Here is an 18405-nt window from a genome sequence, read left to right as displayed (position 1 = left end):
ATTATTCGGAGGGGTGGGATAGCCTAATATTCAATCAGACCCGAGGTGGCTCCAAATTCCTGTCTAAATTTCAAGTTTTTCTTTTTATTGCAATAATGAAACGCAGGGTGTAGGAATGATGAATTATCACTTTCCATATATTAACATGTTATAGAGCTGATGACAACCAAATCGGTCAACATATGGGAAATATTACAAATATGCCATATCCTTATGATATAATCGCATGATGGAAATTATTTTCCGATACTATGTTTTAGTAATTCACATAATTTTTCATTTCAGGCAGCAGTTTTACAACATCATCAGGAATATATGCAGGAAATAATTCACTCACAAATTCTACTGGATTTAATAGTTCACAGCAGGTAAATTTGTAAATATGAGTTGAGGAAACTTTGGCAAACTGAGAATTCTCATCCGCTGAAAAAATGTAACCCTTAAATAGCTTTTTGAAAGAAATTAGCATCCTTTCAAGTTAAACTAATGTTTACAAATGTTTTTCTTCAATTTGTCATCTTCCAATAGTAGAATTAGTTGTCTGGGGTTGATGTTCTTATTTACACATCTTCAGCAGTGTGTCTAATAAACTATTTGTGTGAGAAGACATACTAAATTATGTGTAATTTAGATTTTGTTTTACTGCCTCACAGTTTTAAGTCCTACAGCATCCAGTTCAGGAAGCATACGTGCTGAAAGTCTGACATGTGTTTGTAGTTATATTTTGGAATTTAGACTGAAAAGTAGCAAAACTTTGATGGACTATTCAGTTGCTGTTTTGTCTTGCAGGAATATCCCTCTTATCCCAGTTTTGGCCAGGGCCAATATGCACAGTATTATAATAGCTCACCATATCCTTCACATTACATGACAAACAGCAACACCAGCCCAACGACACCCTCCACAAATGCAACATACCAGCTTCAAGAACCACCATCTGGCATCACCAGTCAAGCGGTTACAGATCCTGCAGCAGGTAATTACATGGATTTTATGGTCCCTATGAGGCACGTTTTTGCAAGTTGAAAGGGGGTTGAATTGGATTTTTTTTTTGGTGTAGTCGTTGATTTTTTTTTTTATTATTACTTAATCCTGAGCCTGTAGCACGTCTTGCACAGATTCTAACAGAAAATAGGCGAAAGAAAAAACAGGATCAGTAAAAGTTTTGAACCTTGTGCGAAATACAAGTTGTTTGCATTTATTTGTAAAGTGCTTGTGTTAAAAATTGCAGGATATGGGAAAGTCTTTACGCTAAACCAGAACCTGATGCTTTTAAGCTCTGTCTTCATTAAGATTAACTTATTTGATATTCCCTAAGTAGGACTGAAATCAGGAGGCCTTCAGACCATAGCTTAACTGTCCACTTAAAAGAGAGCTTTTGTATTTTTCACTTTCAGAGGACACAATAATACTTGTAATGGGGAGTTGAAATTGCACAAGTGTTTCCATTTTAATAAAAGATTTTCAGTGGCTTGTCCTTTTTCCCAGTCATTTTACCTTTCTTGCTGGAATTTGGCAATCCTTTACTAGTTGAGATATTTTTTGAACATTTATGCCAAACTGCTCCAGCTGGTTTTGGAAATGAGGGGTGAAAAATACTTTTCCCATTATTAAAAAAAAAAAAAAACCAACATTTTTAACAGTTCAAGCATGTCAGTAGTTAGTAGATGGCAGAAGCTTGAAATCTGCCAGAGAGGAAGTCCAAGGTCGCAGATGTGTTTCTCAGTAACGCAGTAAGAAGCAGCTATGATTTGGCAATGTTATCAGGAGGTTTTGTTTCAGAGTTTTGTTGGGGGAGGTTGTTTTTCGTTTTCTTGAAGTACTTGATGGGACTGATCTTGCACATGCAATGTGAGCTTTAATATAATTTGCCAGGACTCTCTTGCTTTTCTGCATGAGTGTGTACCTAAAAAAAAATGTATGCAGTGTTGTCTCTTTTGATACATTTGCTAAAAGTAAGTAGGGAAGAAAACACAACTGGGGTGTGTGTTTATATACGCGTGGTCAGATGTGTGTGCAATGTATTTGAGAAAGGAATCTTTCTAAATATATGAATGCATATTGCAGTCTGCGTCTTTCAGAATATATGGATGTGTATTGGAGTCTGCATAATTACTCTGCTTTTCACTTTGTTTTTAATTTTTTGGTTTTGTTTTCTTGTGGGTTTGTTTGCTTTTCTTTTTAAGTTGAAAGCAGTACGTTCCTCTTACCCCCCGAAACAAAAGTGATCAAGTTGTAGCTTTTATCAAGATACTAAAATTGAGTCGTTGTATCATCTAAGTCTTGATCTTCTGCAAAATCTTTGCATGTATTTTTTTAAAGTGGTTGATACTTCCTAAAAGCAACAGTTAAACACATATACAGACAGAAGAGGTATATTTTTCCCAAGCTCAAACTTAGTGGCTTAATGGTTGTCTTCCTATTTAAATGATTTTCTGTGCTCTATAAGCCTGGACAGAACTTTTCTATCAGTTCCAGAAGTCTTTCTTTTCTCCCTCAAGTGTGCCACACTCTTGTTAAGAAAGTTTTTTTCTAAAAATTTGAAAGAATTTGGTGGGCTTTCTCATGGATGGGTCCTCCATCTAAGCCGTCTTCTAGTTTATCTTCTGTGTATTGAAGGCTGTACATCCGTGGGTGCCCTACCACTGCTTGCTTAGACATAGCCATTCCTTGGACATGTGTCAGTCTCCTCTGGTACTGCTGTGACTGCCTCCTCTTTACCTGAGGTATTTATGTTACTGATTTAACAATTCTGAAAAAGTTACTTCAAATGGTTTGCAAATATCAACGCTTAATGTAGCTATGGGGTTATCTTGGGCTGGCTGACTGTACCACAGGCAGGGACACGGTTAGGGAAGTACCTGCAGTAGGCCACTCTTTATTAGGAGGAGCTCACAGAAGCCATCTTTCTGTTCCCCTTCACTAACATGGTTGCAGTCAGCAGAAAGTACAGGGCTAAACCCAGATTTCTCAGTTTATTTTACACACTTTTCATTATGCATTTAAGTTAGTTTCAAGCCCATTTAGGATTTTGCTGTATTGAGTGGAGAGAGATGAGTACCTCTATCTAGAGTTCAGTTTCACTACAGTCTTAATCCTGACTTAAACCTCTCCACTGGTATGAAAGCAGTTTAAGGTGGCTGACATACCAATGTTGGGTCCCTAGGTTAGAATTAGGTGAGAACCTTTTGCTGCTTCACAAACCTTCACCCCTGGTAGAAGGGAAGTGAGGACCAATCAGTGAAACCAGTGCTGTGCCTGCCATTTCCCCTTGGACAGTGTAAATTTTTTCACTTTCTTCTTGCTGAGGCTTATTGCAAAGCTTCAGCTGAGCTCATACGCAGTATGCTCAGGAGACAAAGCCAAGTTGACATCAAAGAAAACAGGGGTCAGCACAGAGGAAGGGAAATCTGGTGGAGTGGGGACAAGTGAAAGGCACATTAGAGAGAAGGAAATTCACAGTCGGGTCAAAAGCACAGAACAAAGGAGCAAACTAACCAAGTTTTAATTACAATTAGTCAAATTTCTGTAGGACACTTTGCCTTATCTGGTGAAGTTAGGCTGCTGATTCTCTGCCGCAGCTGGAACTCTGCATATGTGGGATGATGGGGAGCAGTGCAGAGCAATCACATTAGGCTACTGTGCCCCTTTAGTAGGATGGGCTCCAGCTGCTGAATTGCAGCTGTTCTTACTGAATGCTGATATCCCTAGGCATCCTCTACATTTGAAAAACCCCATGTAATCTGTGTGGTTCTCAACTATACCAGGACAAGCACAGAACAGCCTTCAGACTTTACAGAGGCACCAGAATAATTTGACAGAAATAGGTGGTTCCTATGAATTTGGGCCAGTAAGTGAAACAGAAGAGCCTGGTGAGAAACATGTGAAAAGAGAGAAAGTAATTATGTGCTCTTGTGACATTTTTAGTAGAGTTTTGCAGACTCAGAAAGCTCTGATAATTTCACTTAAAATATGTTTAATTCCTTGTCCAAATATAAAATAATCCTTTTATGGTTTCCCACAGTTCCTAGTTAAATATGCAAGTTTTTGCCATGCAATCCAGGACATCCGGGGATTCTTGCAGAAGAACCTGAGATTTTCCATGCTCAATGTTTCTTCTTTCTCTTTCCTTTGTGGATCTGAAAAATTTCTTGTACTTCAGTCATGACAAAACCTTTTGATTGCACAGAGATTGATAGTCCCTGTCTCCATCAATCAGACATACAAATTAATGTTATTTTCTTGTGAACAGAAGGCCGTATTTTTGCTAGTGACATAATGAGAAAAAAATTAAACAAAACATGACATTTCAAATTTTTAATGTGTGCTTTGCTTCAGATTTCATTGGAAATTTTGTTTCAGTTCAAAAGTAAGAATTTTCAAAGGTTTTTTTCCACTTGTACAATCCTAACTTTTGCTTTACGGAAGAAAATGTTTTTCATCAGAATAGCAAGAGCATATTAGGTTCCTTTTAGGATGAGCCTTCAGTCCATACGTAAGTAGATTGTCCCAGGTATGAACAGCAAGTTGCTGATTTTTCGTCCGAGCTGTAGTACGTAAGAGAAGGAATAATAACGAAAATGATAAAAAATAATAAAGGTAGATAGTGAGCAAAAATTCACGCTCCCTTCCAATACTCAAATTCATTGAAGTAGGCTCAGAGTGAACAAAAGGAAGTATTTCTTTATGATGCATATAGGTAATCTGTGCAGCCCATGGCTGCAGGATGTTGTAGATGCAAAAAGTTTATGCCAGTTCAAGTATTGCTTAGACAAACTCAAAGATTGGATTTACACAAACACCACCACTGTGAATTTGAGAAATTCTTGACACAAAAAATCACTGGAAACAGTGGATGAATTTGTACTCTGTGTGTCTGTCCTTTTTACACTCTCTCACCTAATCACCTGCTGTTGGCCAGTGTTGAAATTTGTCCTGGACAGATGGAGTCTTGCCCCAATCCATGCCCTGCCTTGATGTTCTGAAATAATGAGAGAAACATTCATAATATGTATTTCTAAGAGTTAATGTAGAAAATTACTACTTTTTCTAAAGCTTTAATAATTTTCTCTTGCAATATTTCAACTCCATCTTCACAGCTGATAACAAAAAAATCTAGATGTGTGCAAATTTTTGTGTAGAAATTCAGTCAACAAAGCTAAATTTTTCCTGTTTCATATGATATTGTATTTATAATTTATTAAACAGCGTTTTTTCGCAAGACAGGCTTGCATTGTTCTTGAGATTTGATCTCTTTCAGTTTTCTTGGTGTCTGCAATAAGCATGTTTAAAATATTACTGGAAGGGTTTTTTTCATGTTGCTCACATAATTCACAATGCAGATTAAAAACCCCACAAGGGCTGTGCTAGCCAACAAAAATTGTTCTCAGCCATGGGTCGCCATTTTGCTCTTAAAGACTAAACTTCTTTTTCCTTGAACAATATATCACATTTAGTATTGCAAAATCAAAAGCTACTTTTACAGTTTCTCCTTATCATATTTCATAACAATAAATTAGAGGCAGGAAAGGGAAACAGAGCAAATAGACTATATAGGCAACTTTTTACTAATACCTGTATGGAAACAAATACTGCTGTATTTGCAGTACATTACTGGTGTTCTAATGTTTGCTCTTTTTCATAAATATAAGTGAAAAGTAAATCTAGAGTATATATTTATATAGGAAGGAAACTCAATGAAAATTCTGTAAAAACAGAAATGAGTTTGGATGCAATAATGAATGTCCACAGCACTGGTTTTGCTTTTCTGATAATGGTTGTTCTTCTGTTTTTTTATGTTAACAATGTTTAACTCTTTTGCATTGCATTTGACTATATAGCCCAACTCACTGTCACTGGGTATGTTGAGGCTAAGAACTTGATGCACTTTTCAATAGACTTTTTTAATAGATAAATAGGATGTTCATCATTGGTTTTAGCGGGATTAACAGTAATAATAATTTCAAATTGTTTGAAAGCATAAGTAATGAGTAAGGAAGAAGTGCCTACAATGGAGAGAGGTACTACCTGCCTATTATGGGATTGCTTCACCTTTTTTTCTTCAATGTTGAAAGCTCAAGAAAAATATCTGGTCTGCTACAGGGCTTGTTAGTATAGTTGTTGTCATACATAGTTAATGTGTACTGTTATATATAAGATATATGGTTAATATGATATTTTGTCATTATATTGAATATACAATCCTAGATCAAAAAGTTACCCAAGCCTTGAAATAAATAGGCATTTTTGTCAATAATTTCAACTAACTATTGAGAGTTTCGGTCAAGTTTATAATAGTATGCTTGTAGTCCTCAGTAGGCAAACATTACATTTGGTTTTCATGTGGAGACGTTTTGTCAAAACAGCACTAAAGTCATCCTTCCATGATCCTCCTGTTAGCAAGCATTATTGTATTTCTTGCAATACTTATTTAATACTTTAGTGTACTTACTACTAATGTAGTACTCATATTTTTTACGGTGAAGTTAAAAAAAACCCCAAACCTCAAATATCTATGCAATCCTGCTGCATTGTTTAATCCAGTTTTATGTAAGCAGTACAGGAAGTTTGTGTATTGCTCATGAAATTTTGTATTTAGCTCTATTTATGCAAAAGCAAACTTTATTTATGCAAAAATAAGAAAATCATAGCACAAGACTGACATATTCAAACTGCCTGTATCTTATATTTTTATTTTGGTATATAGGAGTTGAAATACCACTGGCCTGAGGATTTAAGGTCTTTATTCAAAATTAAGTGTAAGATTTGAGGGGAAACCATTAATCTGGGCACAATCTAAATGGAAAATATTTGTACATACCTACTTGCAGAGACATTTGACTATGCTAGCTATCCTAGACCCATCTTGTCCATGTGATTTACATTGCGAAATGAGATATGATTACTTTGATAGTGTGCGTTTACTCTTTTTTGCATACCCTTTCAGCAGAGTAGGGAAAAAGTCTGATGAAATTTGCAATGCCTTTGTCAACTGCAAGAGTTCTACCCACACACTCGCGAATTGGATTTACCTAGACTTGATTTTGGGATTTCTGGGATAGCCAGTTTTCCCCAGATTTGTCATTTGATACTATTGCTGGATAGTACATTGAAATCAAAAGTAAAAAAATACAGCAATTACTTAGGGGGGATTTCCATAACAAACAGAAAGGAATTACAGAATATGGTGTTGCAAATGGTGTCTCTGTGGCTGTATTGTCTATTCATAAGTAATCAAAGTATTCTTGCTTATGAGATGGTGGAAAATTGTCCTGTGTGACAAAACCATCAAAACTGCCCATGGTGGTATATAACAGGGAAGTATACGCTTATGAAATACTATGTCAAGTTGCAATAATATGGTACTTTGAAGCATAGGGCAGAGTCTGCCACAGTATGGTTCATGTATTTTACGTAAACCAGGATGTAAACATATTTTATTCCTCACAGTTATGCGTAGTTTTTGTTTGGCTTGGTGTCACCCTACACTACCAGGGGTCAGGAGCAGGGAGTACCGGTAACACCTGGAAAAGGAGGCATACATTTGTAGAATCTGGGTTTAAAATGTTTTTCTGACTGACTAGAGAAGTCAAGATTGGGTCTATTACGCTTGGTCAAGGTTTGGAAGAGGGAACTCTGAGGGTGTGAAGCAGAAACAAGCTGTAACAATTAGTGTTTGCCTGGTGCAGAGTACAGAGAAGTGCCGTAGCAGAGAGAACTAAAATTATGTGTCCATTTATGAATGCAGAAGAATAGCTGTTGCTGCATTATTAGTATAATTTTGTGAAGGCCTATCCTATGCGACACACAGAAATGGCTGTAGTGGTCCAGACCAATGGATCAACCAGCTCCATACCCTGTGTGCTGCAGTGGCCATAGGCAGGTGCCCCAGGAGCAGCAAGGACAGGCTAAGCTTGTACAAGACTAAGCACTTTTCCAGCTTCCAGATATTGTCATCTCAGGAGATTTCCAAAGATGCTGTTGTTTGTATGTTTAGGGTGTGCCTACATTAGCATTTTAAATTGGAGCAGGAGTCTGTTTTGATGTGGAGCTTTGGCTTAGCAGAGCAGTCTTAGAGCACCCGGCTGGAGTCCTTCAAGACAAAACTAACCTGGAAGGTGTTCTCCAGGACAGCTCCTAATTCCTCCAGCCCCTCTTGAGGATGCTCAGGAGACTAGATCAGGCTGGACCTACGCTGAAATGACCTCCCAGAAACAGGCTGTGAAGCCTAGGGTCGTTGCCACCACTTGTTTGGTCCTGCAGACCCAACCTGCTAATGCAGGATAGCTGTAGCACCCCTGAATGCTTCTCTTCCAGGGATGTCTTCAGGCTGCTTTTGAACCCTTGTAATCTTTTCAGAGCCTAGCATCTTTGACAAAATGTGCCACAGGTCTCCTGTCTTTTATCTGAACTCCTCCTTCTTGTGTTCAAGCTGACTGCTGCCAGCTTTCTTTGGTGATCTTGCTTTAGTATTGGGACAGGCAATGGAGAGCTGATCCTTACCCCCTTTTCCGCTCATAATTTTGTGGAGGGCTGGGTTTTCTCTTGCACTTCCCTGTTGGTGATGGTCAAGAACAGGATAAAATTAAATTCAGTGCTTTAGAAACATAACGGCTAATATACAGTATGCCTGGTACCCTGAAGTCAGCTGGGGTTGAATAAATTAACTTCCTCCAATCAATGAATGTAGAATAATGGGTACAACGATCACGTGTTTTGTAGCTATATCGCTTGACTTCAGCAAGGTTTGTCCTGCCCTGACAGATAAAACTTTTCCCTTAACAATCTTGTAAGCAAACTGGGCTAAAGCAGTCTAGCAGAAACTACAGCAGAACGATATAAAGCTGTTTAGGAAACCATGTCCAGAGAGAAGTCAGTGAAAGCTCACTGTTAAAATAGAAGGATGGCTACAGCAGCATTCCTCAGTGTCTGCCTTGGGCCTAGCACCAGACCGCATTTTCATTAATCATTTAGATGACGGAACAGAATGTGTTTGCCTATTAAATATGTAGATGACACCATGCTGAGAGGGGCTGCAAGTTCTTTGGAGACAGGATGAGAACTCAAAAAATGGAGATGTGATCTGAATAGGAGCAGGTGTGAGGTATACATTTAGGCAGGAATGATGAACTGCACAAATGTGGGATGGGGAATGTTGGCAGCTCCTTCCAGGCTCTACCTTTCCCTGCGGACCGCTCTCAGTACTCCAAATATTAGTGGCACACCAAGTACCCTCAGCCGCTGTTGTTTTTCTTGCTCCAGAATTTGTCAGGGCTTGGGCTTGTCGAGGCTCCAGGCTCAGCTGGATACTGGATTCTTTCACTGGGTTTCCTTATGAGGACCTGAGAGCGATCATTGGACAGTGAGCTGGTAACTCAGCCCTGTACACGGGGGCTGCCCTGCCTGTCGAACAGCCTTAATCCAAAGCTTACATGCTATGGTTTGCCTTTGCGTACATGGAATAAGTTTCTTGCACACGATGTCACATTTCCCCCCATAGTCTACTGCCTTTCGTCACACTGTTCATAACAGGCTGGTCTCCTGAGCAGGCTCAGAAGCTCCAGGTATTTCCAATGTTGTATATTCAGTTCATGTGCAATATTTGGCCAGGTCTTTGAGAAATGACCAGTTAGGTGTCGCTTCCTCCTTGGAAGATGATCTAGGGATCCTGAAACTAACATTTATTGAAAATACTGCAGAAAATGCAAATTGTCTCCTGCCAGGTGGTGTCCAGGGGAGGGCAGTCTGAGGGACATGCAAAGTAAAGCTTTGGTTGACTTTGCCTTGGATTACTGTGTCCAGTTTGGAGAAACTGTAGAGACTGATAATCAGAACCTAGAAAAGAGGATCATCAGGGAAGGATTAACCTACCAGCAAAGGGGATCTGAGGACAGTCTTCAAATGCATGGTAATACAATGAAGGGAACAATTTTTTCCCCCGCTTTCACAGATTGAATTTACATTGCTGTAATGAATGCTGGAGTTGTATGTTCTGTTTCTAATGGCATGGCTGTTAAAGCAGCAGAGTAGATTTCCTGGAGAGATCCATAAGAGCAAGACAGACAAATCTCTCTTGGGAATGATGCAGGTACAGAGGTCCCAAGAAGGGTGGGCTAAGGTGTGCCCAGCCAGCCTTGAGGTCCTGAGGTAGGGTTGGGTGTCTTCCTACCAGGTGAGGGTGTGGCCCATCCAGACAGATGACTTACACCTTTGAAGGGGAGATGGAAATGAGCCTCCACACAAACTTGCAGCCCTATATTTGAAATTTTGAATGCAGTATACTCAAGTGAAGGTGGTTGCAAAAATGGAAAGCTGGATGGCTCTTACAAACAGACTTTCTTCCCTGCCCTCACCACACTCTGCTCTGCGCACTCATTTTTTTAGGTCTACTTGATTTTATTAGTCATGAAGTTTTGTTTATAGTTGCTCCACGCTATCTGTTCCCTATTTTATTTAGTATAATTACTACTACCCCAAGTTTAATACTTAAAATTTTTAGGCATGTCACATTTGTGAGAAGAATTAAAAAAACCTGGGATCTAAAGCCAAACTCCTAAAAGTATTGTCAGAAACCAAGAGTGACCTTAATTTAAATTAGTCAACAGGAAAGGCAATTTTTCGTTACATCTGAAGTTTAGTTCACATACGTAGAACATAATTGGCCAATGTACCTGTTGAAGAAATTCTGGTCTGTTTATTTTGCTGGGTTATAATTTATTCAATGGCTTTTGTGCATTGGTTTCTTTCTTTTATTTTTCTTTTTTATCAAGGATTTTAATAACAAAAATAATGTATAGCAGATAAACTCATTTAACTTTAAAAGGTTGGGAAAATTTGTACTAGTTGAGTTATGATTTGTTATTTATGTTTAAGTACAGTAGGTGAAAAAGCAATCAGCATTCAAAGTTTAAATAGTTTAAATAAATATTCTGAAGAGTACATTGTTATAGGAAAAAATACATACTATTGTAATGTAGATGATCTTCAACATGTAAACCTCTGTCTTTAGTTATGTAGACTGATGTGGCTGGATGATTTTTGTTGTTTGGCACATACACAGAATCACTCTTCCAGGGATGGGTCGAGTCTCTTGAAAGTTCTTTGTTTTACCTTGAGTTACATCTTAACTTGTTATTCTGCTTTGTTTAATGTGGTGTGAGATACTTAGGTAAAAGCATAATGTGAAATATATATCCTAGTTTCCATTAAGTGTAGATTTGAAGGCTGAACATGAGAATTTCAAGATCTTTTCATTCCGTACAAGCAACTGTTATTATTTTGAGTAGTTGCGAATATGTGGTGTTACACAGATGTCCAGTCTCCTCCTTAATCTAACCTTTGACCTTAACAGGATGTTTTTTTAGGAGAAAGAATCATTTGTGTGAGAATTATACCTGTCTGTTCAAACGGGAATACTATGCTGATTAAAAAGAAAATTAATATTGATACAAATATCCGCATCTACTGAACTCTAAAGAGTAGCTAATGTTAACTGAGAAGTAAAATTGATAAATACATCGTATGCTGAAAATTTCAGCTGCCTTCACAAAAAAAGGTATTTTTAGGGGAAAAAAAATAACAATAACCATCACAATAAAAGTCTTTTCTCTGTGAGCTTAAGATTGTGGATGTCTTGAAGAGAGATTTAAAAATGTGTTGTTGCACTTCTGAGGAGTGTGGTACTTCTAGTTAAATGAATTAGGAAGGATAATTTATGCTGGGGGTCTGCTTTGTTAATGTTCAAGCACTTCTCAGTTACTGAGTCTATGGATGTTCAGGATAGCAAAACATCTTCCAACTAGCACGTTTTTAGGAAAACTTTGTTGTTCGTACATGCATAAATCACCATTCTTTTTAACCCGTTCAACAACAGTAAATATTTTTGTAAAAAAATATTGCTGAAGCAAAACAATACCGTCTATAAAGAATTGTATCCTGTCTTGAAGGTACTCATTGGAAAAGTTCAATGTTGAGTAGGCCTTTGAAGAATACTATAAATTTTGTCTTCATAGTTGATGCTTATTTAAAACTTATTTATTGAACTTGTGAAAATAAGTGAAAATAAGTCCTGTGAAAATAAGGACTCTATTTTATGCCATATTTAGAAAGTATTCTATTCATCTGACTCAAATGTAGTAATCTAAAAGTAAAGTGTCTGCAACCATGCAATTTGGAAAAATTTTCAATTTCTATGGTTTTTTTTTCACACCTGGATGTTTTTTGCTTACAAGTCACCCTAATAGTTATCTTAAAGCATGTTTGAAATCTTAGAATTAAATTAATGTTCTTTAAAAAAAGCTGGTATCCCTTAAAATTGTTCATTTAGCATTTGGTCTTGTCTGTGAAGTGCTATGATCTTCTCTATGATTTGAAGGAATGAAGAATTTTTAATTACTCCTTTTTTATTTGTTTATTGAAATAATTTATTTCTGTTTTTACATATAACTTGAACTTGATTGAATTAATTTATGTGTCAGTATTGCCACTTACCATTGTAGATTTAATTATTTTAGTTAGAGCTCTTTAGTGAACATCCTGGTTTTAGTGTCACATGTAGCAAGCAGGTAAGTTGAACATTTTGAAATTTAAGCTGAAAGGTAAAAATGTCATTTCTTTACTACAGCAGAATACAGTACAATCCACAGTCCATCAACACCCATTAAAGATTCAGATTCAGATAGATTGCGTCGTAGTTCAGATGGGAAATCACGTGGACGTGGCAGAAGAAACAATAATCCTTCACCACCACCTGACTCTGATCTAGAGGTACATTATATTAGATGTCTTTGACTGTTACAGACTCTATTTTTATCCTTACTTTGCACAGAGGAGTATAATTTACGCGTCAAAAATAAAGTGGCATTGGAGCTCCCTTTCTTTTTTTCTAGCAGCATTTTTGTAGAAGATAGAAATTTTCTTCTAAAGAACCTTCTTCATGTAGAGTGCCTACTTTCTCTGAAAAATACTGGGGGTTTCTTCTTCTTTTGATTAAAAAAAAACAACAAAAAACCAACAGTCTTTTCCCAAGTCAAAGAAAGGTTTGCGTTTGGACAGGAGACACTTCTAGCACAATAGTGGTTTTTGTTCTCTCATGTTATGATCACATTCCTCCCAGTGGCCCATGCTTTATGTTGAGAACATATCTCCAATGACACACCACAGCTATGAGTGTCCACATTGCATTACTTTTCCTTTCCAAAAGCTGAGCCCATTTGTCATCATGGGAAATACAATCTCACCGGGATTTAAAATACTTGTATTTGAACACTTTATTCTTCATTAAAATATCATTTTGTGTGTGGTCAGAGGACAAATTTAAAACACATATTTTCCATTGGCTGTAAGTGAAATAATTATTTACTGATGCCATAAATTCTTACACATGCCGCATCTAAGTTCATAATTTTCATTCTTCAGGTGCCTAAAATCCATTAAAAATTAATGTAGATGAAGCGGATTTAAGTGCTTTGCAGCAATTTGCTTTATTTTGCTTTTAGAGGTAATTTTCAAAAACAGTTATATGAACTTTGTTTTGTAAGACGTGCAGAAATACAGAATTCAAAACCCAAAGATTTAATTTTCAGAGGCTTGTCTTCATTTATTTCAGTTTCTATCTCACATCTGGCTTTAAAATAATACATTGTACAATCTCATTTTCTGTGTGTATTTGACAATAACTATAATTTTATTCTAATAGAATAATTTGATATAATAGCAATTGTAGTAAAAAGCTAACAGATTGTATTACCCTATTCTGGAAAAAACTTGTTAGTTCTGAAAATAAATGGCAAGGAAACTATGGTTTTAATATATAACCATTTCAAGACAATTTTCTCATTTGTGCGCTTACTGATTCAAATTTTAACTTTCCATTTCAAGTATCAGCTTCTCAGAGGAACACATTGATTTGATTCTCTTTTTACAGAGAGTATTCATTTGGGATTTGGATGAGACAATCATCATTTTCCATTCCTTGCTTACAGGGTCCTATGCTAACAGATATGGAAGGGTAAGTGTCAAGAAAATGATGGAAATTTTCAGTTATATTTGCTGTTTCATGGTCGGTACACAAGGCAGACGAGAACATTAGTTGATTTTCTAGAGGCAAACCAGTGCTGGTGTTTCAAGACATAAAAATTCAAGGAGTAAAGTTGTTTCGCATGTCCATTCTTTGCACTTACTCAGCTCTTATATTCAGTAAATAATTAAATAGTGTTGGGAGTCGTGCTTTGACCACTTGAGGTTTGGTTTGTAGGTACAGAGTGTCTGAAACCTGTTGCTATCATCAAAATCTGCAAAGGTTTAGCTCCCCTCAGAGAGTGAAGAACTTCCAGGAATGATTGCTAAAATAACATTTTAGTTCTGAGTGATCAGCAGTGGACTGTGCTCAGTTTTGAGAAGGCAAGGGGAAGAACACTTTTGGACACAGACAGATTAGTCTAGAATTTTTTACCCTAACTTTTTTTTAATCTTCATATTGACTGATGTTTTTGAAAGTCTGCTTATGAGTCAAATCTTTCTATTATGCACAGTCTATAAATCATAACTGAACTGATTAATATGTCTACAGACTGTGGGTTTCCTCGGTAATTCTCAGAAGAGGAACGCGGTTTTAGGTGAATAAGAGCAGTTTATGAATGGAATACCCTTGTGAGATCAAACTTTATTTTTCCAGGATTGTATTTGAAAGCAAATGTCTCAGCTTGTGCTAAAATCTGTTACGCCATTTCATGCTCACCTCATGTGAGGTATAACTAGAATGTGACTTTTTGGTAACCTTAAAAAATTCTACATATAAAGAACAACCAGATAGTTTTGCCTGGCTTCATATAATCACTCTGTCTTCTTGTAAAGCTTATATTTATCACTAAAAGGTTTTACCCTACACCCGATTGAGTGAAAGGCAAAGCTACCACTGTGCCTGGGTCAGGTTCTGAATTCCTCCTAATAGCTTTGTGCATTATAAAAATCTAAAGCAGTACTGTTTTGCAACCTTTCTTGCTTATTCAGGTGTGGTGTATTTTCAGAAGTGTTTGCTGTAATAGCAGCTTACCTGTTTGAGGAATATACTTAGGTTTTTTCATTATGTGTCAGAAAAGCAAGTCAATTCAGCAGCCTTGGCTTCCTAGGTGTTACTAGCTTGTGTTTAGGTAGTAAGAAGACACTAGAACTTTAAATGTTTCAACAATTATTGTATGGATGCATGTAGACAACAGCTTTATAGAGTATTAAACATTTACCGAAAGTTATGTTCCATTTCTCAGGCCAAACCCAGCTTTTGCATGGCACCCCAAAATCACCCAATCTATGACAGTTCGGTTATGAGGAATTATTCAGAATGGGGAGAACAAATCCCAGCACTCACAAAAAAAACTCAGTGCCAACTCAGTGTCACCACTTGCTTTTGGGCAGCAGAGTAGTGCTGGAAAAGCATAATTAGTCACTGCCATTGCAGTACTTGTGCGAGCATATTTTTTCCATTTGTTACTAGTTCCCTGTAGTGGTTTCATTAACTGGGACCTGAACATAAACACCTTTCCTGCTGGATGCCTGAGGTTGAGGAAAGTGACTAGTATTGTGCAAAGAGATATAAATAGGTATGCTGCAGGGAGGTGGGTGATTCCTGATTGCAGCGCCATCACTGTTGGCACTATTTACTTGAGATGTACCTTTCGCCCGGCTGGCTCTGGTTGCATGGCATGTGGCAGAATACTTCTGCGTTGCTAAATGACAACCAAAAGTTAATATTAAGAGGGATGACGGCATTGGTGCTTATGCTGTCGATAAATCTTAGATCTTTTTGGTGAGGGCTACCAACGTGCCTGTCCTTGGCTCTCAGATGCAGTCATGAAAGTGTGCCATTCTTGCTTTGTTTTCTTAAAGTTTCATGCATATCACAATTTCTCTTGGCTTATTGACAGCTTCAGACAACAGTTAGCAATTTCCATGGACATTAGAGGAACGTAGTGTCAAATGTTCAAAGCAAACATGCTAAAACGTATTATCTGGCAGGTGAGAATTGTAGGGCTTCTTTGCAGCAATGGGAGGTGCATATTTTTTTGAAGAGTGTTTCCAAACTCTTTAAAATCAGAAATACAAATCATAAGTCAATCTAAAAAAAAAAAAAAATTGTTGAGGGGAATTTTTTGTTCTTTTCACTTGCATTCTGCTTTTTGAGCAATCTAATATCATGTTCTTACATGTTTCTGCACTGTGGTGAGGGCTAGAAATGCCCTTTTAAAAAAATAAGTCTAAGCTGCTCACATAATCATTAAAATACAAAAGCTGGCTCTTCAAACAAACAAAAATATCCTAATTAAATAATAGGGGATTTGGCAACTTGGCATTCAGCTCTTTTGATAATGCCTGAGTGAGTTTCATGGTGAATGACCATGAATGATGAGCAGCCCTGCTGCTGAAGGGGATTGATTTTCTTTTCCTTATTTTCTACCTCGTCCCTCATAACTTCTTGCTTGTGCCACCCTTTTCTGTATATTCTTACTTTCTCATCTGGTTTTATCACCTGCTCACCTTTTGCTGCTATTGTGCTCTGCTTTCTCCCTGCTTTTGTCCTTCAGCTTTGTTGGAACAAAATAATACCTTTGTTTTTCAGTTTGTGTAGTCATGGTGTAAATTGCTACATTTTTATTTAAGGGTGATTTGAATTTTTGTGAATTTCATGGAAATGTACAAAACTAGTATAGGAATATGATTTGCTCTTCCAGAAGAGAAGAAAAGGAAACAAAACAAATAAAAAATTTCTATTTGCTTTTGGAATTTTTTTTTAATATGTACAGAGAGAGATCTATTGATCAAATATAAAGTTATCCATTACTTTAATTGACATTAGGGCTTCTGACACCTCAAAACTTATGTTTTGAGCAGATGTCAACTGATTAAGTTTTGGAATTTGGAAAAAGTTGGAGCCTCTCTTTAGTATCTTGGAGCAGGTGGAAATACATCTCAGTATTGGCACTAGAATACTGTGGTCTTTAGGTACATTTCCATTCTCCGTGAAACCATTTATATTCCGAGTCTTTAAAGGAATTTTCCTTTAAATTATAAGCTATTTTAATGTGGTTTAATATATTTTAGAGATTGAGAAAAACAAAGCCTGGTTTCACTTAACCCTTCATTTGTGACCTGTAGGCTTAAGTGGAAAATAAGCCTTGTACCCAAAGTGAACTTTCCTGTTTTTCAGCTTCTTGTTTCTCCACAAAACAAAGAAATCAAGTGGGTAGAATTTAGAAATGACATACAGACAATGTTTTGGCTCCAATACCAGTATTCAAAACAAGAGGCCTTCTTAAGCAGTTTGACATTGGTATTTCTTTTCTTTAGCTAAACTGTACCTCCCTCAGAGATTTGTGCCCGATTTTGACCATACCTGAAAAGACACTCCACCTGAACCTGCAAATCCCAATCAACAAGAACAGATTGTTAGCTTTCCTCCTCATTGTGTGACACCTCACAATAATTAGTTAGCAATTAGTGGCTTAAAATTGCAAAAGGAGGTTCGGTATGGGATTATTTTTTTTAAAACCTTATTCTAGCCTTGTCTTCTTTTTGAAGTTTTCAGCCCCCACTGTAATGTCTGACATCAAAGTTTAATCTATTCCTGTGCCTTAAACCAAGGCTCTTGTGCTTTTTACTACAGCAGTTGCATGATTGCGACTACACAGGTATTTAAAACTCTAATGCAGATAAGGCTTTTGCTTCTGTTAAATATGTGGGTATCCAGAGCTGCAGCTTAACACCATTTTTAAGCTAAGAGGAACTTTCTATAGAAAAAGATTGTGTTTAATCAAGGAATTAAGTTATGGGTTTGTTTTTTTTTTTAAAGCAACCTGTTTTGTTTCTTCTCTTAGCTTTTATGGTATTTAGTCTGACATTTTCAGTAGGTGCCAATGATTTTCTTACTTGTTTTTCTCGTAATTAAATTACCCTAATAAATGACATTATTTTAATATTACTTTAGAGAAATCCCCATCCTGTTTTGTCTGCCATTTGAAAATACCTTGGAGTTAAATCGTTCACAGAAAGATATACAAAAAGCCATTTTTTCGGACTCAGAAGTGTGATAAAAAGATTAATAAAAATGTTCCATTTAAGTCCTGCGTACATTGAAACTTAAAATATATATTCACAGCCATTTGTTTAAAATTAATCATACGGGTTCATAACCAGCATCGTGTTCTGTCTGATGATTTATTCTGCTTTTCAAAATGATGTTCCTATTTATGGCTGGAAGCTCAGAATGGGATTAGTCCTACACTGTTACGTTAGCAGCTGATAATCAAGATGTAGCTAGTGATCTTCATTTGCATCTTAGATCCTTAGTCCATCTAACTCCTTTTAATAGCTAGAGCAGAGACTTCTCTGGTTTAACAAAAACAAAAAAAAAAG

The 18405-nt window shown here is 36.9% G+C and overlaps 1 protein-coding gene across 1 annotated transcript in view; it reads left to right on the top strand.

The window, feature by feature from the left end:
• Positions 1 to 285: 285 nt before the first annotated feature.
• The window catches only part of EYA1 (EYA transcriptional coactivator and phosphatase 1), a gene marked incomplete at its 5' end in the record, with an annotated part of 58268 nt that continues 40148 nt past the window's right edge, over positions 286 to 18405 (top strand). Inside the window, 4 exons of the mRNA XM_009894610.1 lie at positions 286 to 368; positions 790 to 976; positions 12623 to 12765; positions 13925 to 14008. Of these exons, the coding sequence (XP_009892912.1) occupies positions 286 to 368; positions 790 to 976; positions 12623 to 12765; positions 13925 to 14008 (497 nt within the window). The remainder of the gene's footprint in view (positions 369 to 789; positions 977 to 12622; positions 12766 to 13924; positions 14009 to 18405) is intronic.

Source organism: Charadrius vociferus, unplaced genomic scaffold (genome assembly GCF_000708025.1).
Source record: "Charadrius vociferus isolate BGI_N301 unplaced genomic scaffold, ASM70802v2 scaffold500, whole genome shotgun sequence".
Lineage (NCBI taxonomy): Eukaryota > Metazoa > Chordata > Aves > Charadriiformes > Charadriidae > Charadrius > Charadrius vociferus.
This window is presented reverse-complemented; position numbering and strand designations above follow the sequence as displayed.